The sequence below is a fragment of the Plecotus auritus genome (genome assembly GCF_963455305.1).
Source record: "Plecotus auritus genome assembly, chromosome: 9".
Taxonomy (NCBI): Eukaryota; Metazoa; Chordata; class Mammalia; order Chiroptera; family Vespertilionidae; genus Plecotus; species Plecotus auritus.
Window position 1 is genome coordinate 76,755,724 of NC_137783.1, and position 27,858 is coordinate 76,783,581.

The 27,858-nt window shown below is 38.2% G+C and overlaps 1 protein-coding gene across 2 annotated transcripts in view; it reads left to right on the plus strand.

Annotated features, from left to right (window-relative positions):
- DYNC2H1 (dynein cytoplasmic 2 heavy chain 1) overlaps positions 1-27,858 on the plus strand; it is a 378,097-nt gene that overhangs the window by 26,574 nt on the left and 323,665 nt on the right. For both annotated transcript variants that reach the window (XM_080641013.1, XM_080641014.1), the window contains exons 14-28: positions 1,508-1,660; positions 2,278-2,376; positions 3,716-3,855; positions 3,940-4,168; positions 5,539-5,666; positions 9,968-10,083; positions 10,736-10,863; positions 14,649-14,798; positions 15,477-15,682; positions 16,638-16,793; positions 16,883-16,997; positions 17,161-17,331; positions 19,168-19,550; positions 21,393-21,525; positions 21,615-21,732. In XM_080641013.1, coding sequence (XP_080497139.1) covers positions 1,508-1,660; positions 2,278-2,376; positions 3,716-3,855; positions 3,940-4,168; positions 5,539-5,666; positions 9,968-10,083; positions 10,736-10,863; positions 14,649-14,798; positions 15,477-15,682; positions 16,638-16,793; positions 16,883-16,997; positions 17,161-17,331; positions 19,168-19,550; positions 21,393-21,525; positions 21,615-21,732 — 2,425 coding nt within the window. The remainder of the gene's footprint in view (positions 1-1,507; positions 1,661-2,277; positions 2,377-3,715; positions 3,856-3,939; positions 4,169-5,538; positions 5,667-9,967; positions 10,084-10,735; positions 10,864-14,648; positions 14,799-15,476; positions 15,683-16,637; positions 16,794-16,882; positions 16,998-17,160; positions 17,332-19,167; positions 19,551-21,392; positions 21,526-21,614; positions 21,733-27,858) is intronic.

Consider the following 27,858-nt stretch of genomic DNA (forward strand, 5'->3'; position numbering starts at 1 on the left):
GGACCACACTGGTGCACGAATTTGTGCACCGGGCTTCTATTTATCAATAAATGCTTTAGAACTGATTCACAGAGTATTTTATTGAATTTATTATATAACTAGAGGCCCAGTGCATGAATTCGTGTATGGCTGGGGTCCCTTCGGAGACCCCCCCCCCCATGGAGATCAGCCCCAGCTTGCACCCCAGCCTCGCAGCCCCAGCTGGCAGCCCAGCCTCGCAGCCCCATAGCCCCACCTGGCATCCTGCCTTGGCCTGGCGCCACCCCCTCACCTGCTCCATCATCCCGTCTGTGGAGTGATAAATCGGGGCTGGGCCCCCTGCTCGGCTCCCTTAGCGCCTGGGAGCTGGGCGGCGGCCCTGCCCCCCTCCGCCACTGCTGGTCACTGTCTGCAGGGCGATCGGCGGGTCTATCGGGTCCCCGCTTGCACCCGCCTTGGCCTGGTGCCACCTGCTGACGTGCTCCAACATCCGGCCGTGGTCCCGCTCTCATCAGGGCTCATCAGGGCCAGCAGTGCCTCCACTGCCGCCTGCTGCCAGCACTGTGTCGCCAATGCCTGCTATGTTCTGCGCTGCCCCTTGGTGGTCAGCACATGTCATAGTGAGCGGTCGAACTCCTGATCGAACGACCGCCTGAGTGGACAATTTGCATATTAGGCTTTTATTATATAGGATTGCTTAATTTCATTTACTCATCATCTATTTATTGAAGATCTGTATTCCAGAAACTTGCTATACCTTAATATTTCAATTGGCATAGAAACCTTCTATTACGTCTCTCTATCCTCTCCCCTCTTACATATTTGTCTTAAGTATTCCCTCTACATATGTAGAGCACCACATCAGATGTTGTTATAAAATTTTTGTTTCAATAATCTAATATGATTTAGGAAACTCATGAGAAGTAGCATAGTTCAGCCCGTCGACATTACCTTGGTAGGGGAGTTTGAGTGCTGCCTGCTTTTGCTAAGCAGGGGATGGAAGATCAACTCTACTTGGTCTCACTGAAATATCAGAGAGGTGTTTTTTTATTGGTGTTGGCTTGAGCAGGGTGGGTATTGCTAAAAGGGTTTTCTGGTAGACTTCTGTTTTCCTAGGCCTTTGGTGAGAAGAAATAGGCTTTTGGAGCTTTATTTGTCTGACCCTTTAGGTTGGAGGCTTCTCCAGTGCCCTTTCCTGGAGATAAGGGAGACAGTACGGAAATCGAGGTATCTTGTTACTTAATTCGCAAGATTTGTTCACTGTCTATTTCTTATTTTTACCTTTCACTCTTCCTATGATTGTTTGTTATGTTAGGTAGAGGGTTTTTTACTTGTAAGAGGGAGAACCTGGAAGGAATGAGGCTACTCAATGTTGGTCAGATTGCCTTATCATTTATAAAATGGGAATATTATGCTCTTTTTATTGCAGGTTGGTGTTAGAAATTATTGGACTTATGATGTAGAATATAGAATTTTTTGGGAAAAAAGTAATGCATTTAAATACTAAATGCCATTTGTTGTACCTTAGAATTCAAAAGCTGGAAGTGGGGGAAAGTCACAGATTACTTGGGATAATCCTAACGAGTTAGAAGGCTACATTCAAAAGCTCCAAAGTGCTGCTGACCGACTTGCCACTGAAAATAGAAAGCTGAGAAAATGGCACACTACATTTTGTGAAAAGGTATACTTTATTTATAAAATTGAATGAGCTATGAATAGTATTGTTTAAAGATAATTAGGATAAAATTTAAAATAACTTCTTATTTGGGAATAATTTGAGACTTAAAGTTGTAAAAATAGAACAGAGTTCATTTATACTACGCTTTGTCCAGCTTCCCCTGTTAACAACTTATATAACATGGTAGAGTTAACAAAACTAGGAAATAAGCTGTTTTTGAATTTTGCAGTTTCTCCACTAGACCTTTTTCTTTTTCAAGGATCCAATCCAGGATCCTATCTTGCATTTAGTTGTTGAGTCTCTGGAGTGTCCTCCTCCTCAGTCTTTGCTTGTTTTTCATGACCTTGAAACTTGTGATGAGTACTTGTCACTGATCTTGTAGAATATCTCTAGATGTGAGTTATATGGTATTTTCTCATGATTAAGTTAGCATTATGCCATTTGGGCTGGAATATCACTGAAGTGCTGTTTCGCCTTTATCAATGCATCGATCAGGTATTGGTATGTCATACTTTAGGTTGAGTTAACCTGGATCTCTTAGTCAGTTGTGTCTGTCCAGTTTTTCCACTGAAAAGTTACCATTTCAGGTGATACTTTGAGATTGCTCTAATTTTTAACAGGTGGTAATTCTTATGAATATTGATCTTCTTCGGCAACAACAGCGTTGGAAAGATGGATTACAAGAATTGAGAACTGGCTTAGCAAGTGTAGAAGCACAGGTAGAGTATGATTTAGTTTGAATTATGTCTACACTTTGAAATATGACCATTTCAGAGAATATATGAATTTAATATATGAATTGCTGAAAAGTTTGAATATATGAATTGCTGAAAAGTTTATCAAGGTTATTTATAAACTTTTACTAATGAATTACTGATGAATTTAGAATTTGATTGAATTATACATAAAGACCATAAAATAACAATACATTTACATTTAAAAATATAAGAAATTTCTATTTGTCTTATGGAATACCAAATCTCTCAATTCAGAGTTTATAGTTTTTCTGACGTGGTGCTTAACTGTTTATAATTCATTAGTTTTCTTTTAGGTAATTGTGACATCTGTAGAATACAAAGTTAAGTTTAGACAGAAGCCTAATGATTGAAATAACTCTATATTAGAACTTTTTCCTTTTTTTGGGCAAAATTTCAGTTCTATTCACATTTTTATGTAAGAAATGATGTAAACAAAAGCAGTTTGCACAGAGCCTGCCACATATCTTGGTTGAATATGAGTTAGGTGTCTTATACATTTGTGTGTGTGTGTGTGTGTGTGTGTGTGTATATATATATATATATATATATTTTTTAAGTATATTTTTATTGATTTCAGAGAGGAAGGAAGAGGGAGAGAGAGATAGAAACATCAATGATGAGAATCATTGATCACTGCCTCCTGCACACCTCCTACCGGGGATCGAGCCCGCAACCCGGATATGTGCCCTGACCAGGAATTGAACCGTGACCTTCTGGTTCATAGTTTGACACTCAACCACTGAGCCACGCCGGCTGGGCTGCATATATATTTTAGTTCTTAGAACTTTAAGAAAAAAAAAAACCCACAAAAATTAAAATGTTAGAATTGATATGTTTATGGTTATATGGAAGCAAAAAATTATATAAACTATCCTGAGCATTTTAATATTTAATTTAACATATTTTAAAATGTGGAAGGTTTATTTAGGGGGTGAGAAGGGAAGAAAAGAGCTATACTTGATGGGGATTTTTGAAAAAGGACTAAAACGTTCACAAAAAAACTGTTGTTCTTTTTACTGTTAACATAAAGTCCTATTCTAAAATCTACTTATATTTATAACTTAATTTTTTAAATTTTACTGATTTTTGTATTCCATTTATAAACATGAAAATTAGAAATTTTCTTGTTTGACTTTATATAACCTCTCATACTACAAGTAGTAATTAAGGAGTTGCTTGTTTTAAGATATTTAAAAATAAGTTTTTTATTGCTTATAATTTTACTCTATATGATATGAAAGCATTAACCCACATTCTAATACCTAATTTTAAAATAAAAAATGTAAATATAACATATTAGGGATTTCAAGCAAGTGACATGCATGCGTGGAAGCTGCACTGGAATCATCAGCTGTACAAAGCTCTGGAACATCAGTATCAGATGGGCTTAGAAGCACTTAATGAGAATCTTCCCGAAATAAATATAGACTTACTGTACAAGTAAGATTTTTTTGAAACCCAGTTTATTTTTCATTCTAAAATTTTCTAATAATTTACATTTTAAAGTTACTTATTTACTTACAGACAAGGACGGTTACAATTCAGGCCTCCTTTTGAAGAAATCCGTGCTAAATATTACAGAGAAATGAAGAGATTTATCGGCATTCCTAATCAGTTTAAGGGAGTGGGTGAGGCAGGAGATGAATCTATTTTTTCTATTATGATTGATAGAAATGCAAGTGGATTTCTGACTATTTTCAGAAAAGCAGAAGATTTATTTAGGAGATTATTGGCTGTTTTACACCAACATAAGGTATGGAACATGTAATTTTTCATCCTTCTGTTATAATATTTCACCTGGTTTATTGAATTAGTATTACATATACAAACCAATAGTTTGCATTGTGTGATATAAAACAAAAATATTGCAAACCAGAAAGCCAGGCTTAAGGATTTTTATACAAGGTAAGTTTATGCCACAGATTATTTATATCTTTGACTATTTGAAGATTGAGAAAGTAGCTTTTTAAAAAATTATTCTGTCAACTTGGAATGTGTCATGACTCTGTTGTGCCAATTTTAATTCCTTTTAGGGAAATATATAATTTTCTTCATTCTTTGGAACAAGAGCAATCCATGGAGGGAGGCCTTCGAAGTTAATGAAATTGAGATGATATGATTAAACATTTTGCTTTTGTTTAAGTGTATTACCATTAACTCTAAAGATAAACCCTAATTGCATTCATTGCTCATTGATATTGATCCTAAGACTATGACTAGGAATTCAACCAGTTTTTTAACTGCCTCTGCAATGCTTCTGCATTTTAAATTTCTAGAATGAATTGAATATGAGTACTTTCAGATTTGAAGCTCAGAGTGGCTCTTGGCTTAAAAGTAGTGAGTCTATCTTAGTATACATCAAATTTGATAAGAGAATATAAAGTAAGGATATTTTTTGTTCTCTTCAACAATGTTTTATGATCACTGTATTTTTATATTGTCACTAGAGGCCCAGTGCACAGATTCATGAACCAGTGGGGTCCCTCAGCCTGGCCTGTGCCCTCTCGCAATCCAGGACCCCTTGGGAGACGTCGGACTGCCTGTTTGGCCCGATCTGCGGGGATCGGGCTGAAACCGGCAATCCGACATCCCCTGAGGGATGTAGTAGTGCACGAAGTGGCAGGTAGCTGGGGAGGAGCCTGAGCCTGGGCTGGGCGTCACGCCACTCCCGCTCATCCTGGCCCTGCTGCGCCTGCTGCGACTGCTGCTCAGTAGCGCACTGCCGTGGAGGCGGGAGAGGCTTGAGCAGCTGTGCTCGCCAACCATGAGCCTGGCGTCTGGTGCCCTTCAGTCAGCTGAGCATCACTCCTGCTGTAGGAGCACACTGACCACCAGGGGGCATCTCCTGCATTGAGTGTCTGCCCCCTGGTGGTCAGTGTGTGTCATAGTGACTGGTTAAATGGTCATTCCGTTGTTTAGGCTTTTATATATATAGATGTTTTCCCTGTTCATTCTTTAGATGTATAGTAATGATTGTATTTACATACTTAAGTTGAAATTTACTTACAATTACACTTGTCCCTTTTTATTGGTTCGACCCTAATATATATTAATAGTTGGACTATAAACTTTAAAATGTTAATTTATTAGTGCTATTTCTTTAATAATATTTTTCATTCTTAGGAATGGATTATAATTGGGCAAGTTGATATGGAAGCTCTAGTGGAAAAGCATCTTTCTACTGTTCATGATTGGGAAAAAAATTTTAAAGCACTGAAAATAAAAGGAAAAGAAGTAGAACGACTTCCAAGGTATTAGAAGTTAAAGTAATAGTTCTTATGTACCAGAACAGCTTTGCCATGGGACAGTACTCTTCACTTAGTGTCAAGAAGTCAAGTCAGTTTCACATTTCCTCTCGAGCTCAGCTGTGACACTTGAATATCATCTAAGTAGGGCTTGCTGACACTGAGAAGGTTCTCTTCTGAGGCTCTGCTGGTGGGACATATTTGAGTAGACTAGATTGGGGGAGGAGACTTCTATACGGATCTGGCATGAGATTCTAATATTTGATATGCATAGACGCAGTCTAAGAATGCTAAGAAGCTACTGCTGAGAGCACAGCAAAGGATAGAAAGCTAATGACATTTGACTCTGATTTAGTGCTGCTCTGATTCCTTCCAGATGCCCTGGGAGGCACACAGTATAGTGCTGCACCTAGTATTGCCCTAAATGTGGAGGAAACCCTCAGAGGGGCATCTCATAACCCAGTTACTTGAGAATATACCCCCTCACTATCTGAAATTCATATAACTGGAACCACTTTATAATAAGCTCTATGAAAGGCTTTGTTCAATTGTGCATATATTATTTATAAAGGATAATAACACTTTTATTAATTCACTAGAGGCCCGGTGCATGAAATGGACCGGGGGGTCCCTCATCCTGGCCTGCACCCTCTCCAATCTGGGAACCCTCAGGGGATGTCTGCTGGCAGTCAGAAATGCCTCTTGCAATCTGGGACCTCTGGCTCCTAACTGCTCACCTGCCTGCCTGCCTGCCTGATCGCCCCTAACTGCCTCTGTCTGCCTGCCGGATAGTCCCTAACCACCTCTGCCTGCTGGCCTGATCACCCGTAACTGCTCCCCTGCCGGCCTGATCGCCCCTAATAGCCCTTCCCTGCTGGCCTGGTCGCCCCTAACTGCCCTCCCCTGCTGGCCTGGTCGCCACTAACTGCCTCTGCCTCAGCCCCCGCCACTGTGGCTTTGTTCGGAAAGACGTCCGGATGAATGTCTGAAGACGTCCAGTCCAATTACCATATTACCCTTTTATTAATATAGATTATACAACATAAGCTTTAAGATAGAATTGCATTAGTGAAATGAAGAGACATTTCATTAAATGTATATTGGTTTGATATGATTCAAATCCACTTTTTTATGACAAAAATCAAGTCTTTAAGAATAGGATTGCTTGCCCTAGGTGGTTTGGCTTAGTGGCTAGAGCTTCAGCCTGAGGACTGAACGGTCCCAGGTTCGATTCTGGTCAAGGGCACATGCCTGGGTTGCGGGCTCGATCCCCAGTAGGGCACGTGCAGGAGGCAGCTGATCAATGATTCTCTCTCATCATTGATGTTTCTATCTCTCTCCCTCTCCCTTCCTCTCTAAAATCAATAAAAATTTATTTAAAAAAATAAAAGAATAAGATTGCTTTGCTATCAAAGCCAAGTAAGGTGTGTCATTCATTGTTCCTGATGAAGTCTGAGCAGCTCAGTGGCTAAGTGACTTTGCTGGGTTCTTATCAAATAAAATCCATGGAAAAGCAGCTGCGTCCACCATGCATTTAGGCTATAAAGACCAAAAGTTGGGGAGGACAGAGTGCTTCTGGGGTAGGAGACAGTGAGGGTCAGTGGCTGGGAGGCAAGGAGGATGTGGGAATGCCCAGTGCCTGGAAGCAACAGAGGGTCTGGGATATGCAAATCTGCTGGGGGTGGGGTCGGGCCCTGCACTCCAAGAGGTCATGTCTGGAGGGAGGGCAGGGGTGCAGGTTCCCGGGGATCCCCTTCCTGCGAGGCTCCTCCTCCTCCCCTTAACCTCCTAACCTGTCCAATTGGATGAAGGGGGTGGGAAGCAGGTACGCAGTGCCAGGGCAGGACGCCCCTCAGTCCCAGATCTCTCCCAGGGCGGGGGAGGGGTGTTTGTATTGGTTTATTTGATTCTTCTTACACGTTGAAGAGGGTGGCAGGGTAGTTGTCTGCCAGACATGGTTTCCTTCTGCTTGCTCACCCGACCTGCCCCACGTGATGCCTTTTCCCTTCTTTCCCCGCTGCCCTGAGGACGAAACTGGGGCCCCTGTTGTATTGTGTGGAGATTGAGCTCCACAGGAACCTGTCTGATCCAGGGAGGGTTGGGGTCATTCACTGCGGGAAAGGCTCGATTTTAAGGAAGCTGCCATTTAGATAGGCACTGGCTGAGCCATTTGTGGAGGGTTTATCATCCCTTCTGGCTGTTTCCTTGGATAACACAAACTCAAGATAGCAGTGGAATGCTGTGTCCTTTTATCTGAAACCCTGATTCTCTAGGCCAGTGACTTAGATGCCCCAGGCAAGTGTAGGATGTTCCTTTCTTACTGATATGATGGCACACAGCCACATTTTAGGTAGGCTAGTATTTGGGCTCCTACCTGGGGCCGGCGTAGTGGGTGGGGACGCAGCCTGCTGATCTGGTCCTTACATGATGGCGTAACAGACAATTCACATATTCCTCTATTATTAGTATAGATTTTTTTATTCTTTATATAAATATTTAGTGAGCATTTATAATATGTAAAATTTTGTCCTATGGGAGTACAAAGATGAAGAAGACAGATTTTTTGTTGTTAACTTTGTATAATTTAGCCCTTATATGAGATTTTCCTCAGGTGAACAAATCTGATTCAACCTCTGTTTGTTTAGAACATTAAAATTTGCGTTAAGAGTACCGTGCAAAGAATTAGTGTTCTTAAAAACACATGCCATTTTTCCTGATTATTAAAATACTGCATTTGTTTTATAATTTAAAAAAATAGTTTTAAAATTTTTGATTACTGTTGATATACAAGATTATATTAGTTTCAGGTGTACAACCCAGTGATTATACATTTATATAACTTACAAAGTGATTACCCTGATAAAACTAGTACCTACTGACACCATACATAGTAATTATAGTATTTTTGACTATATTACCTATGCTGAATTTTACATCCCCTTTACTGTTCTGTAACTACCAACTTTAAAGTATGGAAAATAAAGTACCTTTTTCACCCATTTTGTGATATTAGTATATGTACTTAGAAAATTTGGATCATACTATATTTTGCTATTTTCAGTTAACACTATTTCAATAGTATTTTGCCATGTTATTACCTAGTCTCAAAAATGTGATTTTTAATTGTGTGGATATATAATAATTCAGTCACTCCTACATTTGGCTTATTTCTAATTTTTCACTATTATAATTAATACTTCTATATAATCTTGGAGTCTGCCTTGAAAATTTCGTTAGGATAAATTCTGAAGGTGAAGTTATTAAGACAAAGAGTATGATGCCTGTTTTAAGAGTATTTGATACATATTGCTAATTTGCTGTTCACAAAAGTTGCATTTTTAAAAAATATGTTTTTTATTGATTTCAGAGAGGAAGGGAGAGAGAGATAGAAACATCAATGATGAGAAAGCATCATTGATTGGCTGCCTCCTGCACATACCACACTGGGGATCGATCCTGCAACTCTGGCATGTGCCCCAACTAGGAATCGAACTGTGACCTTCTGGTTCATAGGCTGATGCTCAACCACTGAGCCATGCTGGCCAGGAAAATGTTGCATTTTTTTTTTTTTTATATTACTGCCAATAGATCTGAGAGCACTGTTTGCCCACACAATTGAACATATGAATTAACAATTCATTACATTTTTGTTATTTTGGTAGGTATAAATGTTATTTTTTTGTTTAATAATCTATATTCACTTTCTACCCTTATTTTCTTTCCCTTATCATTATTGTTTATACTTTGCAGAATAGTGAATATATTTTATAAGTATTTTAAAAATGTATGTTACATGCTGTGACAAGTAGATCTAGTGAATAGTTAAATATATTCATGTAGATACATTAGTAATTTGTAATTGCTGCTTTTTTAATAAACATGATGGATGATCAAAACTGTAATATTATAGCCCTAGCTGGTTTGGCTCAGTGGATAGAGCGTCAGCCTGCGGGTTGAAGGGTCCTGGGTTCGATTCTGGTCAAGGGCACATGCCTGGGTTGCGGGCTCCATCCCCAGTAGACATCATTGATGTTTCTATCTCTCTCCCACGCCCTTCCTCTCTGAAATCAATAAAAATATAAAAAAAAAACACCCAATATCTGTAATATTATAACAAAATAAATGAAAACTGTCATAATACAATGTACATGGCATTTTTTCTAAATGAAATGTAAATGTTCTTAAAAATCATACTAATATTTTTGAGTTACATTTGAAAATGTATTGCACAGAATGGTAATATAATGAGAGTCTTTTTCTCTACTTTCTCTTTTTCATGTTAAAATGTATCCATTGGCATTTTTCAGTGCTGTCAAGGTAGACTGCTTAAATATTAATTGTAGCCCTGTGAAGACAGTGATTGATGACCTTATCCAAAAGTTATTTGATGTGCTTGTGCTTTCTTTGAAGAAGTCTGTCCAGGGTAAAGACATTTTTATTTTTACTTAATTTTATATATATAGAGGCATGTTCTTTGATAGTTATGAAGTATGAATCTCAGTGGTGATTAAAATAAAAACTGATATAGAAAGTATTATGAAATGAAATGTGCTTAAAATGATAACTTTAAGAAAGCAGTAAAATCCATGTTCAACTCCTAAGAGGTCTAAAAATTGAAGGCATTTTTATTATTTGAGTCTGAGCTAGTATCAGTTTGTTAAATATGTTACTGAGAAAGGTAGATAATTCTGCTATAATGTGTTTCTTCTTATTTCTTTAAATGACTATTAATTTCCAATATATTACACTGTTTCTTGTGTTCTCTAAACTGAAATATTTTTGCATATTATTTAAAGGACTGAAAAAGTTCCCAATTTTGAGTAACATTTAGTAAGAATGAGTAACATTTAGTAAGAATTTTTACTCAAAATTTTAGAGTACAATGTGAATCAACTTTCATGAAAAGAAGTTTCTTTGCTTATTCTACATTTTGAAATTATGTTTTATGAAAGCAAATTATAATTTAGAATTTAATGTATATTAGATTACTTCTAATTCTTCTTGATTTAGGAATTATGTAAATGAATATTTTTGTTGGTAATAACATTTCTTATATTTTAATGTTACCTATTCAGCTCATTTACATGAAATTGATGCATTTGTCACTGAAGCTATGGAAGTCTTATCAATTATGCCCCAGTCTGTGGAAGAGATAGGTAATGCAAATGTGCAGTATAGTAAGCTGCAAGAACAGAAGCCACAGGTGAGAATTACAAAGAAATTTTAAAATTTATCTTACTATACTGGAGATGTTTAAATTAGATATTTTTTGTGGCAATTTAGAAATAGCATATAATCCTATCTAATAAAGAGGGAATATGCTAATTAACCATCACTCCGTCACAAAGATGGCTGCATCCACAGCTGAGGCCAAGTTCCCATAAGGAGCCTTAACAAGCAATCAGCAGGGACCTGAGGCTACGCCCTCCCCCGCCCCTGTGGGGCTTGACAGGGGACTCCAGGCCGCCTTCCACACCCAGCAGGGCTTGACAGGGGACCTCAGGCCATGCCCCCCACCCAGTGGGGCCTGACGGGGGACCTCAGGGTGCACTTCCCGTCCTGGTGCTGGGCTAGGGGACCTCAGGCTGCTCCCCCGGCCCCAGTGCCAGGCCTGGGGACCTCAGGCCACGCCCCCTACCAGGTGGGGCTGGACATGGGACTTCAGGCCGCGCCCCTCCCCGGCACCAGGCCAGGGGACCTGAGGCTGTGCCCCCCCTGCCTGGTGGGGCTTGACAAAGGACCTCAAGGTGCACCCCCAGTGCTGGATCGGGGGAACTCAGGCTGCGCCCCCCGCCCAGGGGGGACCTGAGGCTGCACCCCCCTGCTTATGCGGCTTGACAGGGGACCTGAGGCTGTTCCCCCCTCCTGGTCCCGGGCCGGGGGACCTGAGGCTGTGGCCCCCCACCCCCCGCCTGGTGGGGCTTGACGGGGGACCTCAGGGCATGTCCCCCCACCCCGGTCTGGGCTGGGGAACCTCAGGCTACGCCCCCCGTCCTGGTGCTGGGCCAGGGGACCTAAGGCTACGTTCCTTGACCAGTGGGGCTTGACAAGGGTGGGACTAGCCAGGTTTGGATCTATCCCAATGAGGGGAGGGTGGGCCGGCCGGGTCTGGGTCTCACGCGATTTTGAGGCGCATGTGGGTGGGCGGGGACTTGACTCTGGGTCCCGTGGTGTGCCCCAGACTCTGACAGGAGGAAGGTTTCCATATACATTTTACTAATTTTCTTTTATCTCTGATACTTCTATTATAGAGAAAGGGCAAATAGCAATATTAAATTATTTCCTCTAATTAATCCCCTTTTAATGTGCACGAATTTCATGCACCGGGCCATTAGTTTCAATAGTAAAATGACATCCATATAATCTGGTCCAAATGGTAAGTTTGTGATTGGATACTTGACATTATATTGGTATAATGAAACAGTAACAATAATGCCAGTGTTAAAAAGGAATGATCTCTTACCCTTTGTGACATCATGGATGAACCTGGGGATTATTATGCCAAGCTAAATAAGCCAGACAAAGACAAATATCACATGATCGCACTTACATGTGGAATCTAATGAATAAAATAAACTGATGAACAAACTAGGTCCAGAGGCATGGATGCATGAAACAGACTGAAAGATCTCAGAGGGGAGAGTTGTAAGGGGGCTGGAAGAGTTTAACGAAAGAACTTGTATGCATACAGGTAGTCCTCGGGTTACATCGGATTCAACGTATGTTTTGTGGTTACATCGCCATCTCCCATTTATTTATATAAAAAAAAAGTTCCGTCATTTCTACATATGTACATATGTGCTTTATATTTTTTATTATTTATTAACGCAAGTAAAGGTCAGCAATTGTTATCTTTCTTTTAACTTTTTTTTTTTTTTTACTGTTTCACTTCATTACTGCTGTGTATGTACTCCATGTGAGTGACGTAGGTGCTTATGCAGGTGGGTTCTGACTTATGGCGAAAATCACGTTACGTTGTACCATAGGAACGGATCTTCGACGTAACCTGAGGACCTACTGTATATGCATAGCCCTTGGACACAGACAATAGTGTGCTAAAGGCCTCAGATGGGGCAGGGGCTGGGTAGAGTGGGGCAAAAAGGGGGAAAATGGGGGACATATGTAATACTATCAACAATAAAAATAATGCTTATTATTGGCTTCAGAAAAATTTGCAGTCTATTTTATGATGTGGCATATTAGAATAAGACTAAGCAATAATATAATTGCTGTAAATAATTCATGCTGTTACTTCAAGGGTTGTAATTTTAGCATGGTAAAGTGTAAAGTTAGAGCTGAATTAGGAACACACACACACACACACACACACACACAATGGAGGAGCTCATAATTAGAGACAAAGATAACAGAGTGGTAAAAATTTATAACAACATATTCAGAAAGGTAGAGTCCAGAAGAGGCAAGCCAAAGTTTTATAAAACTTATTATGGATGATTTTAGTTATGTTTAGAGGAAGGAGGAGAAATAATTCAAATCAGAATACAGATTTTATGTGTCCCTACTATGTGTTAGACTTAAAATTGAGAGTTTAAGGGTGAGTAAAGTAATATATCTTCATGGTGTGAAGAATTACAAAATTTTTTATGATGTATAAGGCTTAAAGGTATAAATGAGGGTTTAAAGGCAAATAAAACAATGCATTTGTCTAGTAGAAGGAATTACCTAAAGAAGGAATGGAATTATGAGGAGTGGCAGTTAGTGAAAGCACAGAGGCACTCACTCATTTATTTATTTGACAGATATTAATGGATCACTAAATGTATTCCAGGTATTGTGCTAGGAGTAGGGATTGTAGCTGTGGACATGCTCTGTTCTCATGGGATGCACATTCATGTGTCGGGGAAGAGAGGGGAGAGGGAAAGGGAGGAAAAGAGGGTAAAGGGAGATAGGGAGGGGGAAGAAGGAGCAAGAAAAGTGAAAGCAAGCATGCTCAACTGGGTAGGTGGTCATGAGAGACCTTCTCACACAGATGACATCTGAACTGAGACCTGGAAGATAAGCAGCAAACAAACCATGCTGAGATTTTTAGGCAGATCATTCTAAGCAAATATTGTCTATTATGTAAGCACAGTGATTTAAAAAATCTTTCTATGAATATTATTGCTATGTTGATTAGGAAAAGTACAGTATTAATTTATAGGACACCGTTGTTTTATAGTGCTTTAAAAGACTTAGAAGCAGTTTAGCACCAATTCCTCTACCTGGACCATTGAACAAATTGCTAACTGTACACGACTCAGGACATTTCGAGTAGAAACAGAATGCAGGAGCTTGATTTCACTTCAGTTGTCAGTTTCTTAAGTTCCCCTTTTCAGGGCTTTTCTTTCTTTATTAAGTAGGACATTTAATTAACTTATATTCTTAGGTAATCACTAATTTCACTTTTTTTTTAGAAACGTTTTTAGCATTTTCTTATGTATGCAACATTTATAATAAGAACTTTACTTTGAACAGCTATAGTATTATTTTTTGGATTTACAATTTTATTCAGACTCATGTTACCACTTTTATTCTACTTTTTAAACTTCTTTTTTATTTTTAAAAATTTTTTAAAAATATTTTATTGATATTTTACAGAGAGGAAGGGAGAGGGATAGAGAGCTAGAAACATTGATGAGAGAGAAACATAGATCAGCTGCCTCCTGCACACTCCCTACTGGGGATGTGCCCGCAACCAAGGTACATGCCCTTGACCGGAATCGAACCCGGGACCCTTCAGTCTGCAGGCCGATGCTCTATCCACTGAGCCAAACCGGTTTTGGCATACTTTTTAAACTTCTAATGTCAGATTGTCTTGGTTGAGTTTGTATATAATAATAATAAATAAACATAAACTTTATATCCATTAATTTAACAAATTATTTAAAAGCAAATCTTGATTTTTAAAAAGCAAATCATGAAATAAAAATTTAAAAGAATGGAATTAAAAAAGTGATAAAATTTTTTTTTCATTTCTTTGACCTTTAGATTTTGCCTTTATTTCAAGAAGCTGAAGATAAAAACAGACTTTTACGAACTGTGGCAGGCGGAGGTTTAGAAACAATTAGCAATCTGAAGGCTAAATGGGATAAATTTGAGTTGATGATGGAAAGTCACCAACTTATGATTAAAGATCAGGTAAGATCCTTGTAGTCATTTTGTTAAAATGGAAACTTAATTTTTTTCTCACTTAAGATTTCTTGCATTGTAGCTCAGGTTTATAAGAATTTTACGTTGCTGATTAAATTGACTTCCCTCAGTGTTTCTATATAATGAAACACTTTATGATGACCTTTTCACGTAGTTTATCTTCACTTCCTGCCATTCAAGAATACATGTAATGTTATTTTTATACTTTCTTATGAATTAATTTGTTTACTGACTGTGTATGGTATCTGTTAAGGGTACAACCTGGAAGTTGCACATATCTATTGCACTCAGATCCCATTGACCAGAATTTAGTCTTATGCCCTTTAGCTGTATGGGAGATTGGGAAAGGCCCTCAGGTAGAACAACTGGCAGTCAATAAACAACCATTTCTTTTTTTTTTTTTTAAATCACATTAGCTTTTTGCTAGTGGGTGCTGTTAATCACATGAATGATTTCCTAATGATGATGTTTGTGGATTATCTATTAATTTAACTTTGTGGTCTAATTTTATGCATTTGAATTATTTTTTTACACTTGAATTAATTAAAAATCATTTGAAAAGTTAGTATTGGTATTTTTCACTTAAATAGAAAATAGAAATAAAAATGTGAAGATGAAGTGAGATTTTACTCTGAATTAAATTATATAAACTCTGTTGGCTTATAGATTGAAGTGATGAAAGGAAATGTGAAATCACGTCTTCAGATCTATTATCAAGAACTGGAAAAATTTAAAGCTCGTTGGGACCAATTAAAGCCCGGCGATGATATTATTGACACTGGCCAGCAAACTACCCTTGATGAAAGTGCGAAGTTAATAAAAGAGAAGAAAGTTGAGTTTGATGATCTTGAAGTCATAAGAAAAAAGCTGGTGTATGTTTTTTTTTTTTTTTAAACTGATAGTACTCATTTGAAAAAAATCTTACATATTAAGTTAGTAACTTTCTTATATCTGTTATCTTTATGCCTTTCCTTATAAATTTCAACAGTTTTAAATACAGATAATAAGTGATCATGCTACTGCTTTTCTAGGAGTGTGGTTAGATTATATAAGAATACTAAAAAGAAAAGCAAATTCTGGTTAGGTCTAAAAATAGAACAGAAAGTTAAATTTATTGAAAAGTTAAGTTAGGGGGTTGGAATACTTACTTTTTGTGATCTCATTTTTTTTTTTAAAGGAATATATAAAATGAATGGTAAATTACTTTCAGGGGCTCTGAGGAAAAAAATGAACCTAGTAGAATAATAAAAAGAGACCTCAAATTAAAAATTTATTGTTTTATGTTATAATGATACAACATATTAAATTTGAGCATTGTTTTAATTTTGATTTTTTAGGCAAATGTAGCCATAAACTAATTGCTTTCATAGGTGAGTAGAAGTTGTAGTAACACATTTATTAAATGGTATTACACCAATTAAATGAAGGATATCATATATTCTAAAAGCTAACCCTTTCAATTCAGAATATTCTCAGATTAATCCATAAATATATAATTATGAATGTAAATTACATATTACATAACATATAATTCACATAAAATATATTCATATATGTTACCAACTTTGCTTTGACTCCCTTGTAAAAAATGCATATTATTGAATTTAGAAAAGCTCACGCCTAAGTAAAAGCTCATGCCAACTTTAATTCTCACGTAAAGTTGGCATAGTCTCCCACTGTGTACCTCCACTATCAAACACACAAGCTTACACACACACACACACACACACACACACACACACACACAGGGAATACAGTTAAATAATGATATTTAACAATTTTCCTTCTTTTAAAATTTAATGACATTTCATTATTTTTTTTTAATAGTGATGATTGCCATCATTTTGGACTAGAGGAGCCTAACTTCTCTTTGGCATACAGCATTTCTAAAGACATTGAGAGCTGTGCACAAATCTGGGCTCTCTATGAGGAGTTTCAGCAAGGATTTCAGGAAATGGCCAATGAAGATTGGATTACTTTTCGGTTTGACTCATAAATAATATTTAGATTTTCATGGTTTGGTAGTGCTTTTTGGGATGTAAGTTTTAAGGTGTGTTTCTGGTATTTTATAGGACTAAGACATATCTGTTTGAGGAATTTTTGATGACTTGGCATGACAAATTAAGAAAAGCTGAAGAACATTCAGTAATGACAGTGAAATTACAATCAGAAGTTGACAAGTATAAAGTAAGATAGTTTTACTCATTCTGCTATTTAAAAATTATCTTTTTATTATGTAATAACTGAATAAGATGAATAATTAAATTTTTTATACCTAATAACAGTAAATACAAATTTGCATTTTGCTCATATGTATACATATATCTTTCTTTTTTTCCTTTTTTAACAGATGGTAATTCCTATCTTGAAATATGTGAGAGGGGAACATCTTTCTCCAGACCATTGGCTTGACCTATTTCGTCTACTTGGCCTTCCTAGGGGGACTAGTCTACAGAAATTACTGTTTGGTGATCTTCTTAGATTAGCTGATACAATTGTTGCCAAAGCTTCAGACCTTAAAGTAAGAATCACTTTTATAAATATCTCACATGTCTGATCTTTGTTAGCATGTGATTTTGCTTTATATTTGGTTATTTAATAAAAAAGCAAGTTAAATTTTTTTCTTCCTTTTAAGTAGTGACAATGTTCTATTATTCCATCATTCCTTCAGTAGCAGTACATCTGAATATATCTTGCACTGTATATGAGAGTATAGAAATAATAATATAAACCTCTTATTTCAGAGAGAGAAAATGTATGAAATACAAAATGTCTTACTTTAAAAAGGGAGCCAGCTTTAATAAAAAATGAATAAATACAAATTATTTTACATGTAATACATTAAAAACCATGGGATATATTATAAACAGAAGGTAAGGGATACAAAAATTAAGAGAGTTAAACCTACAGCCAATTTGCCACTCAGATTTAGAAAAGGTTTCAGGTAAAAGTAAAACTTGTCACAATTCTATCATAAGTGGCAGACTTTCTATGTTTTGTTCTGCCCATTCAATCTATATACACTAATAAAAGAGAAAGATGCGAATTGACCATACCCAATAGCCCATCAGGAGTATGCAAATTAACCCAACAAAGATGGCGGGTTAATTTGAATACGCAGGTGCCTAGCGGCCTCTGGGCAGCGTGGGAAGGTGGAAAGGCAGCTCCGGCCGAGCGAAGGTGGTGCCGGCAGCCAGGGGAAGGAAGGCCCATTTTTGCACGAATCTTTGTGCATTGGGCCTCTAGTATGTGTGTGTGTGTGTGTGTGTATATATATATATATATACATATATATATATGTATATATATGTGTGTGTGTGTGTGTGTGTGTGTATTTATATATATATAAAAGCCTAAGCGACCGTTATGACTAAAGGACTGGTCAGCCAGTCGCTATGATGCGTACTGACCACCAGGGGGCAGATGCTCAATGCAGGAGCTGTCCCCTGATGGTCAGTGCGCTCCCACAGCCAACCTCCCACAGCCCCTTCCCCCTGCTGGCCGGTCCCCCGATAGGCCCTGATCGGGTGGCCGACTGGCCAACCTCCTGGGGTTCCTCACTCTGGCTGGCCGGCCCCCTTATAGGCCTCGATTGCTGGCCAGGCCGAGGGACCCCATCTGTGCACGCATTCGTGCCCTGGGCCTCTAGTATAAAAATAAAAGGATTCCTGATGTCAAATTGATCTATTTCCTATCTAAAATGTATGTTTGTTGATAAGCCTGGAACATATTTAGTAATCGTGAGGTTATAAATGTGACTGCTGTAGAAGATAAATTGGGATGGTTGCTAATCACTTTAGATGTATCAGAACTTACACTTAAGTTACATACAGTGTCTGAGGCATGCAAAACTTTAAATGCAATTGTTTTGTATTTTGTGATGGATGCTTGAATTTTCTTTCTTTTTTAAAATATTTTTTTTTATTGATTTCAGAGAGGAAGGGAGAGGGGGAGAGAGAGAGAAACATCATTGATGAGAGATAATCATGGATTGGCTGCCTCCTGCACGCCCCCTATTGGGGATGGAGCCTGCAACCTGGGCATGTGCCCTTGACTGGAATCGAACTTGGGACCCTTCAGTCCACAGGCCAATGCTCTATCCACTGAGCCAAACCAGCTAGGGCGATGCTTGAATTTTCTGTTTTTCTTGTTTAGAAGTAAAAAGCATAAGGCATAGAACTTTGACCATGTGAACCTGGATACTTTGTATCTGATATTCATGGATACATTAGCCAGTAATTCTCTTTTACCCTCTAAAATATATCCACTTAAAAACATATCTTATAAGTTAGACTTCTTACAATTTATTTATATGATAATGTTGAAGTAATAAATATGGATATTTTGTGTTAAATAGGATTTAAATAGTCGGGCACATGGTGAAGTTACAATCAGAGAAGCTTTACGTGAACTTGATCTTTGGGGAGTTGGAGCAGTGTTTACATTGACTGATTATGAAGACAGCCAAAAACGAACCATCAAGCTGATTAAAGACTGGAAAGATATAGTAAATCAAGTTGGAGATAATAGATGCCTTCTTCAGTCCTTAAAGGATTCTCCTTATTATAAAGGATTTGAAGATAAAGTGTCAATTTGGGAAAGAAAACTTGCACAGTTAGATGAGTACCTGCAGAATTTAAACCATATTCAGAGAAAGTGGGTGTATTTGGAGCCCATTTTTGGCCGTGGAGCATTGCCAAAAGAACAGGCACGCTTCAATAGAGTGGATGAAGATTTTAGGTCAGTACAACTACATAAGACATACACACATATGGCAGTTTTTATTCTTATTATAAGGTGTTTAATGCAAGTAATTACTTTTTCATTATTAGAATCATCTGTGTATTCCAATTCTTTCTCTAGTGGTTATATAGCTATTTCTGAGCAGCTATTTTCTCTCATTTAGCCATGTGCTTCCTGGTCTATTTTGAACTAGTTTCTGTTTACCACTCTCCCTATATATACCTAATATTTTCTTGAGTCACCAAATCACAGCTTTGCTGTTGTAAATCTGTTGGGCATTTTTCTTACCTCTGACTAGTATTTAATAGAGTTAAGCAATTTTTTTTCTTTCTTATTGGCTTCTGTGATGCTGTCCTCTCCTGTTTTTTCCTGTCTCTCTGGTCCTACTCCTAGTTCCTAGTGTTGAGCCCTTTCAAAACATTGAGATGTAGATATCTCCAGGTTTCAGCCTTAGGTTCTTTTCTCACTCTATTTTCTCCTTTAAGCAACAGTTTTCTTCTATTTCCTTATGTCTCCTCAACCTCTATATTAAGCCCATATTGCTCTTCTGAGAAATATCAGAATTAAGATGATGAGTTTATCCCTTTCCCACAAATATTTTCTCTTTCAGATTCTCTGTCAATAAATGGTGCCACCTAATTGCTCAAAGCAGAAATAGAATGGGTATCTTTGATAAATCATGCCATTTTCAAATCTATGAAATTAGCAAATTTAACCCAATTAATTAATTAATTCACTTACTATAGTTTAATATGCCCTTTATATTTCTACTTTTTAAATTTTATTCTAAAGTACTTTTGTTTATTCTAAAGTACTTTTGAGTCAAAGTCACTCACTTTGACTACTGCCTAACCTTCTGACTTATTCTTGTCATTGCTTAACAAGTTTTTCATACAGTAGCCAGAATAATTTTTTAAAAGTGAAGTTTCATCATTTCTTTCCTTTATTGCTTTAAGTAAAACTTTAAAATGGTTTCCTTTTGCTCTAAGGATGAAAAATGATCTGCCCCCTGTCCATTTCTCTACCTTTTCTCGTGCTGCTCTCCTTTCCGCATTCGTGCCTCTAGCCCAGTGGTTCTCAACCTTTCTAACGCCGCGACCCTTTAATACAGTTCCTCATGTTGTGGTGACCCCCAACCATAAAATTATTTTCGTTGCTACTTCATAACTGTAATTTTGCTACTGTTAATGAATCGTAATGTAAATATCTGTGTTTTCTGATGGTCTTAGGCGACCCTGCTAGCGGTTCTCAACCTGTAATTTTATGGTTGGGGGTCACCACAACATGAGGAACTGTATTAAAGGGTCGTGGCATTAGAAAGGTTGAGAACCAATGCCTTTCGCCTCTCAGGCATTCCAAACTGCTTTCCAGGATCTTTGCCTGAAATGGTTTCCCTCGTAATCACCCACTTCTCTTTTTATTCATCATCTCAGCTTAAATTACTTCCTCAAAGAAGCCATAGATTAGAGTTGCCCTACTAGCCACTTTAATAATACTTTGTAATTTTCTTTTAGCAGTTATTATAACTTTATTGAAATGTTATGAGAAATTATTTAAGGTTTTTCTCTGTCACTAGCCTAATAGCTTCATGATGTGGGGCTTAATATTTGTTTAGCGAATAAATGAAATGAAAGAATTTGCAGTATGGGAAGTTAAAAATGGTAATGGGGTATTATTAATTTTTAGCATTATTTATTAACAGCATAATTATGTGTTGGTGTTATATAGGGCTACCTCTAGTTTGTGTTTGTTTTAAACAGGTTAATAACTTTCTCAATATATGTCAGACAAAAAACTGTTAAAATAGATGTGAAAATGACTGTTATTTTCTTTGCTTAGATCAATAATGACTGACATCAAGAAAGACAACAGAGTTACAACGTTAACTACTCATGCAGGAATCAGAAATTGTCTACTACAAATACTTGATCAGCTTCAAAGATGTCAGAAATCATTAAATGAATTTTTGGAGGCATGTTTTTAAAAATATTTATGTAATAAATTGTAAACTACTTAACATAGTAATTTTTTGAAAAGAGGTTATTTTTTTATTTTTATTAGGAAAAACGCTCAGCATTTCCAAGATTTTATTTTATTGGTGACGATGACTTGTTAGAAATACTGGGCCAGTCTACCAATCCTTCAGTAATTCAGTCTCACCTTAAGAAGCTGTTTGCTGGTAAGCTTCAACATTTATCCTATCAATATTTATTGAATTTCAGCTATCTGCCAGATATAATGGTAATGGGGTATTATTAATAATAATAATAGGTAAACTATTGAATAAAATACAGGTCATACACACAAAGAACTTATAGTTCAGTAGAGGAGATAAACTAGTAAGCTGACAAATATAGTATGACTGTTCCTATAGTCAATATAAGTAAATGGCTTTATACCTGCATCTATGAAGGCATTTAGGTCAGTTTTGGGACATCATAAAGAAGGTGACTTCTAACATGAGACTGAAAAAAGTATAGGTCTTAGCTAGAAGAAAGATGGGAGGCAGAGGGAATAGGTTCTGTAGAGGCTTGGAAGTGAAGGAGAACATGTCCCTTGATTACTGAGTTCAAGATCTCCTGAATAACATCCAAATGGTGATATTCAATAGGCAATTATTGTCAGCAAAGATATCTGGGATAGAGATGTAAACTTGGGAGTTATTTGTATATAGATAATAACCACTCTGTGGAAATAGGTAAGACTACTTGAGAAAAGTGTAGAGTAATAGTGCCATATTCTTTGACATTGTTGAATCAGTTTTGCTGGGTAATTGCAAATGGAATTGCTTTGCTGCAAAAATAATGATGATTATTTTTTAAAAAATATTTCATTTTTTGGAAAAGAGTCATATTTTTCAAATTAACTTTAAGAAATAAAAATTTCCTTCATCTTTACTTGTAATTAGGGATCAGCAAATTATAGATCCACAGGCCAAATCTGGCTCACTGCCAGTTTTTTTTTAAGTTATAACTTTTTTTTTTATAATTCTTTATTGTTGAAAGTATTACATATGTTCTCTTTTTCCCCCCATTGACCCCCTCCAGCCCATCCCCACCCTAAGCCCCAAGCCTTCAGCACCCTATTGTCTGTGTCCATGGGTTATGCATATATGCATATAAGGTCTTTGGTTGATTACCTCCCACCCACCCACCCTCCCCACCTTCCCTCTGAGATTCTGCACTGTTCCATGCTTTCTTGTCACTCGATCCACTTTGTTCATCAGTTTATTTTGTTACTTAGATTCCACATATGAGTGCGATCATATGATACTTGTCTTTCTCTTACTAACTTATTTTATTTAGCATGATACTCTCCAGGTTCCTCATACTGTCTCAAAGGGTAAGAGATTCTTCTTTTTTACAGCTGCGTAGTATTCCATGGTGTAAATGTACCACAACTCTTTTATCCACTCATTTACTGATGGGCACTTGAGCTATTTCCAGATCTTAGCTATTGTAAATTGTGCTTCTATGATCATAGGGGTGCTTTGGGTTTCTTAGGATATATTCCTATAAGTGGGATCACTGGGTCAAATGGCAGTTCCATATTTAATTATTTGAGGAAACGCCATACTGTTTTCCATAATGGTTGCACCAGTCTGCATTCCCACCAGCAGTGTACTAGGGTTCCCTTTTCTCCACATTCTCCCTAGCACTTGTCATTTGTTAATTTGTTGATGGTAGCCATTCTGACAGGTGTGAGGTGATACCTCATTGTTGTTTTAATTTGCATCTTTCTGATGATCAATGATTTTGAACATTTTTTCATATGTCTTTTGGCAATCTGTATGTCCTCTTTGGAGAAGTGTCTATTTAGGTCCTTTGCCCATTTTTTAATCGGATTGTTTGTCTTCCCTCTGTTAAGTTGAATGAGCTCCTTACATATTTTGTATATTAATCCATTATCATATGTATCATTGCTAAATATGTTCTCCCATACAGTGGCTCTCTTGTTTTATTGATGGTTTCTTTTGCTGTGCAGAAGCTTTTTATTTTGATGTAGTACCATTTGTTTATTTTCTCCTTAGTTTCTTTTGCTTTAGGAGATGTATCTGTAAACATATTGCTACGATAGATGTCTGAGATTTTGCTGTCTATGGTTTCTTCTAGGATTTTTATGGTTTCACAACTTACATTTAAGTCTTTTATCTATTTTGAGTTTATTCTTGCGTGTGGTTTAAGTTGGTGGTCTAGTTTCCATTATTGCATATATCTGTCCAATTTTCCCAACACCATTTATTGAAGAGACTGGCTTGACTCCATTGTATACCAGGTGTATCGGTTAATAATGTGGAATTTGAAATAAAAGAAAACACGATAATTTCAAGAGAAACATCAAAAGTGCTTTATTCAAAGTAATGTCCTTTCAGGTAATTTGTGGATACCGTCCCAATAGAACTTTTCTTGTTTTGAGGCAAACCATTCAAAGACCCAATTTTTCACTTCTTCATATATTTTGAAGTGCTGCTCAGAAAGTGCGTGTGCCATCAATCAGAACAAGTGGTAATCTGAAGGAGCAAGGTCTGGTGAATATGGTGGGTGGGTTAATACTTCCCAGGCAAGATCTTTTAACGTGTCTTTAACTGTTTTGAAGTGTGTGATGGTGCATTACCATGAAGCAAAATTACTTTGCCGTGTTTTCTGGCCCATTCTGGTCATTTCATGATCAAAGCCTGGTTCAAATTGATTATTTGTTGTTGGTAGCAATCAGTATTAACAGTTTGACCTGGTTTTAGAAGCTCATAATACACCACACCTTCCTGATCCCACCAAACACAAAGCATTGTCTTCTTTTCAAAGTGATTTGGCCTTGCAGTCAAATGTTGATGGTTGTTCTGGATCAACCCATGATTTTGTGCATTTGGGATTCTCAAAATAAATCCACTTTTAATTGCCAGTCACAATTCAATGCAAAAAAAACTTCCATTCGTGCCGTTGAAGCAATATTTTACTGATGACTTTTCGGTTTTCCATTTGTCTTTCGTTCAGTTGATGTGGCACCCATTTTCCTTCCTTTAAAATCTTTCTCATTGCTTGCAAACAATCGGAAATTGTTTGCTCAGCAGCGGTTAATCTTTCTTCAAGTTGTTTTTGAGTTTGACATCCATCTTCATATAATAATGCTTGTAATAGTTGGTCTTCAAACTTTTCCGGTTGACCTGGATGTTCTTTGTCTTTCACATTGAAATAGTCACTTTTAAAGTGTTTAAACCAGCATTCACAAGTATCTTGAGATGGAGCATGTTCACCATAAGCTTCCCAAAGTATATAATAACTTTCAGCAGCACTTTTCTTCAAAATAAAGTAATAAATTAAAACTTCCCGCAAATGCTCTTTTTTTTTTGCCAGGAAATTTGACATTTTTAAGCATAAAAATATCTATGATGTTAACACCTTCAGAAAATTAGACATATGAAGTTTTGAAGCTTGCTGTCAATACAACAAAATAGCATACATATCAAATCGCATATATATCAACATATGTGTAACTCCATCTATTGAAAAAAATCCGCATTATTAACCGGTACACCTGGTACTCTTGCCTCCTTTGTCAAATATTAATGGAGTGTAATGGCTTGGGTCGATTTCTGGGTTCTCTGTTCTGTCCCATTGATCTACATGCTTGTTCTTATGCCAGTACCAAGCTGTTTTGATTACGGTGACTTTGTAGTATAACTTGAAATCTGGCATTGTGATTCTTCCAACTTTGTTGTTCTTTCTTAGGATTGCTTCAGCTAATCAGGGTCTTATTGATTCCATATAAATTTTTGGAGTTTTTGTCCTAGGTCTGTGAAATATGCTGTTGGTATTTTAATAGGGATTGCATTGAATCTATAGACTGCCTTGGGTAGTATGGACATTTTAATGATGGATTCTACCAATTCATGAACATGGTATATTCTTGCAATTGTTTATATCTTCTTCTATCTCTTTTTTCAACATCCTGTATTTTTCTGAGTATAGCTCTTTTGCCTCCTTGGTTAAGTTTATTCCCAAGTACTGTAATTATTTTTTTTTCAATGGTAAATAGGATTGTTTTTTTAGTTTCTCTTTCTGTGAGTTCATTATTGGTGGATAAAAGAGACATCAATTTTTGGGTGTGATTTTTGTATCCATTGCCAAATTCATTTATTAAATCTAGTAGTTTTTTGGTGGAGTCTTTAGGGTTTTCTATGTACAATATCATGTCATCTGCAAATAATGACAGTTTTATTTCTTCTTTTCCAATTTGGATACCTTTCATTTCTTCTTTTTGTATGATTGCTATGGTTAGCACTCCAGTACTATCCTATCTAATAAAAGAGTAATATGCAAATTAACCCTCACTCTGCTACACCACCAGCCACGCCCACCAGCCACGCCCACCAGCCAATCAGGAGCCAATATGCAAATAAACCCAACCAAGATGGCTACGGCCACAGAGAGCAGGAGGGAGGCTTGGGTTTCCCTGGCAATGGAGGAAGCCAAGCTTTCTGCCTGCCCTTGCTGGCCTAGGCCTCCACTCAAGGCTACAAAGTTTCAATGATAGAAGATACATAAACCCAAACATAAATGGCGGCAGCCAGGGAGCTGGAAAGAGGAGGAGGCTAGGGTTGTCCCCGGTGATGGAGGAAGCCAAGCTTTCCGCACACCCTGGCCGGCCCAGGCCTCCGCTTAAGGCTACAAAGTTTGAATTATAGAAGATACATCAATCCCCTCAAAAATGGCTGCCGCCACAGAGCAAGCAGAAGGCTTGGCTCTGCTCCAGGCTACAAAGTTTCAATTGTAGAAGATAAACAAACCCCAGATCCCAGGGCCTCCGCTTGGGTCACCAGGGGGCGTGGCCGGCCTGCAAACCACCACAGGCCCCTCGCCCAGGCCGCCCCACACCCCAAGGGAACCCCCACCCTGATCCGGGAGGCAAACCAGCTGGCCCCCACCTGTGCACCAGGCCTCTATCCTATCTAATAAAAGAGTAATATGCAGATTGACCATCACTCCAACACACAAGATGGCTGCCCCCATGTGGTCAAAGATCCTGCCCCCATGTGGACACAAGATGGCCACCACAAGATGGCCAGCAAGGGAGGGCAGTTGGGAGGGTCCAGGCCTGCAAGGGAGGGCAGTTGTGGGCGATCAGGCCAGCAGGGGAGGGCAGTTGGGAGGGACCAGGTCTCCAAGGAAGGGCAGTTGAGGGTGATCAAGCCTGCAGGGGAGGGCAGTTAGGGGTGACTAAGCCGGCAGAGGAGGGAAGTTGGGGGCGACCAGGCCTGCAGGGAAAGGCAGTTGGGAGGGACCCAGGCCTGCAGGGGAGGACAGTTAGGGGTGACCAGGCCTACAGGGGAGGGCAGTTAGGGGAAAACAGGCTGGCAGGGGAGCAGTTAGGCATCAATCAGGCTGGCAGGGGAGTGGTTAGGCAGTGATCAGGCTGGCAGGCAGAAGCGGTTAAGGGCAATCAGGAAGGCAGTCAGGCGAGCAGTTGGGAGCCAGCAATCCTGGATTGTGAGAGGGATCCCAGATTGGAGAGGGTGCAGGCTGGGCTGAGGGACACCCCCCCTCCCCCAGTGCACGAATTTTGTGCACCAGGCCTCTAGTCTATATATTTAAAAGCCTAAGCGGCTGTTATGACCTGTCCACTGAACGACTGGTTGACTGGTTGCTATAATGCCCACTGACCACCAGAGGGCAGACGCTCAATGCAGGAGCTGCCCCCTAGTAGTCAGTGTGCTCCCACAGCCAGCCAACCTCCCACAGTTTCTCCCCCCAGCTAGCCAGCCCTGATTGTTCCCTATCAGGACTGGGCAAGACAGCCTCGATTGGCTCTAATCGCCAGCCAGGCTGAGGGCCCCACCCATGCACGAATTTGTGCCCTGGGCCTCTAGTGTTTAATAAGAATGGTGAAAGTGGATATCCCTGTCTTGTTCCTGTTCTTAGGAGAAATGCTTTTAGTTTTTGCCCAGTAAGTCTGATGTTGGCTTTAGGTTTGACATATATAAACTTCTCTCTCAGGACTGCTTTTGCTGTGTCTCAGAGATTTTGGGTTGTTGTATGTTCATTTTCATTGGTTTCAGGAAGTTTTTTATTTATTTCTTGATCTCATTGGTAACCCATTATTGTTTAATAACATCCTATTTAGCCTCCAAGTCTTTGAATGTTTTGGGGTGTTTTTACAGTAATTGCTTTCTAATTTCATTCCACTGTGATCTGAGAAGATGCTTGATATGATTTCAGTCTTCTTAAACTTGTAGAGACTTGTTTTGTGTCCTAACATGTGGTCTGTCTTTGTGAATGACCCATGTGCACTTGAGAAGAATGTATATTCT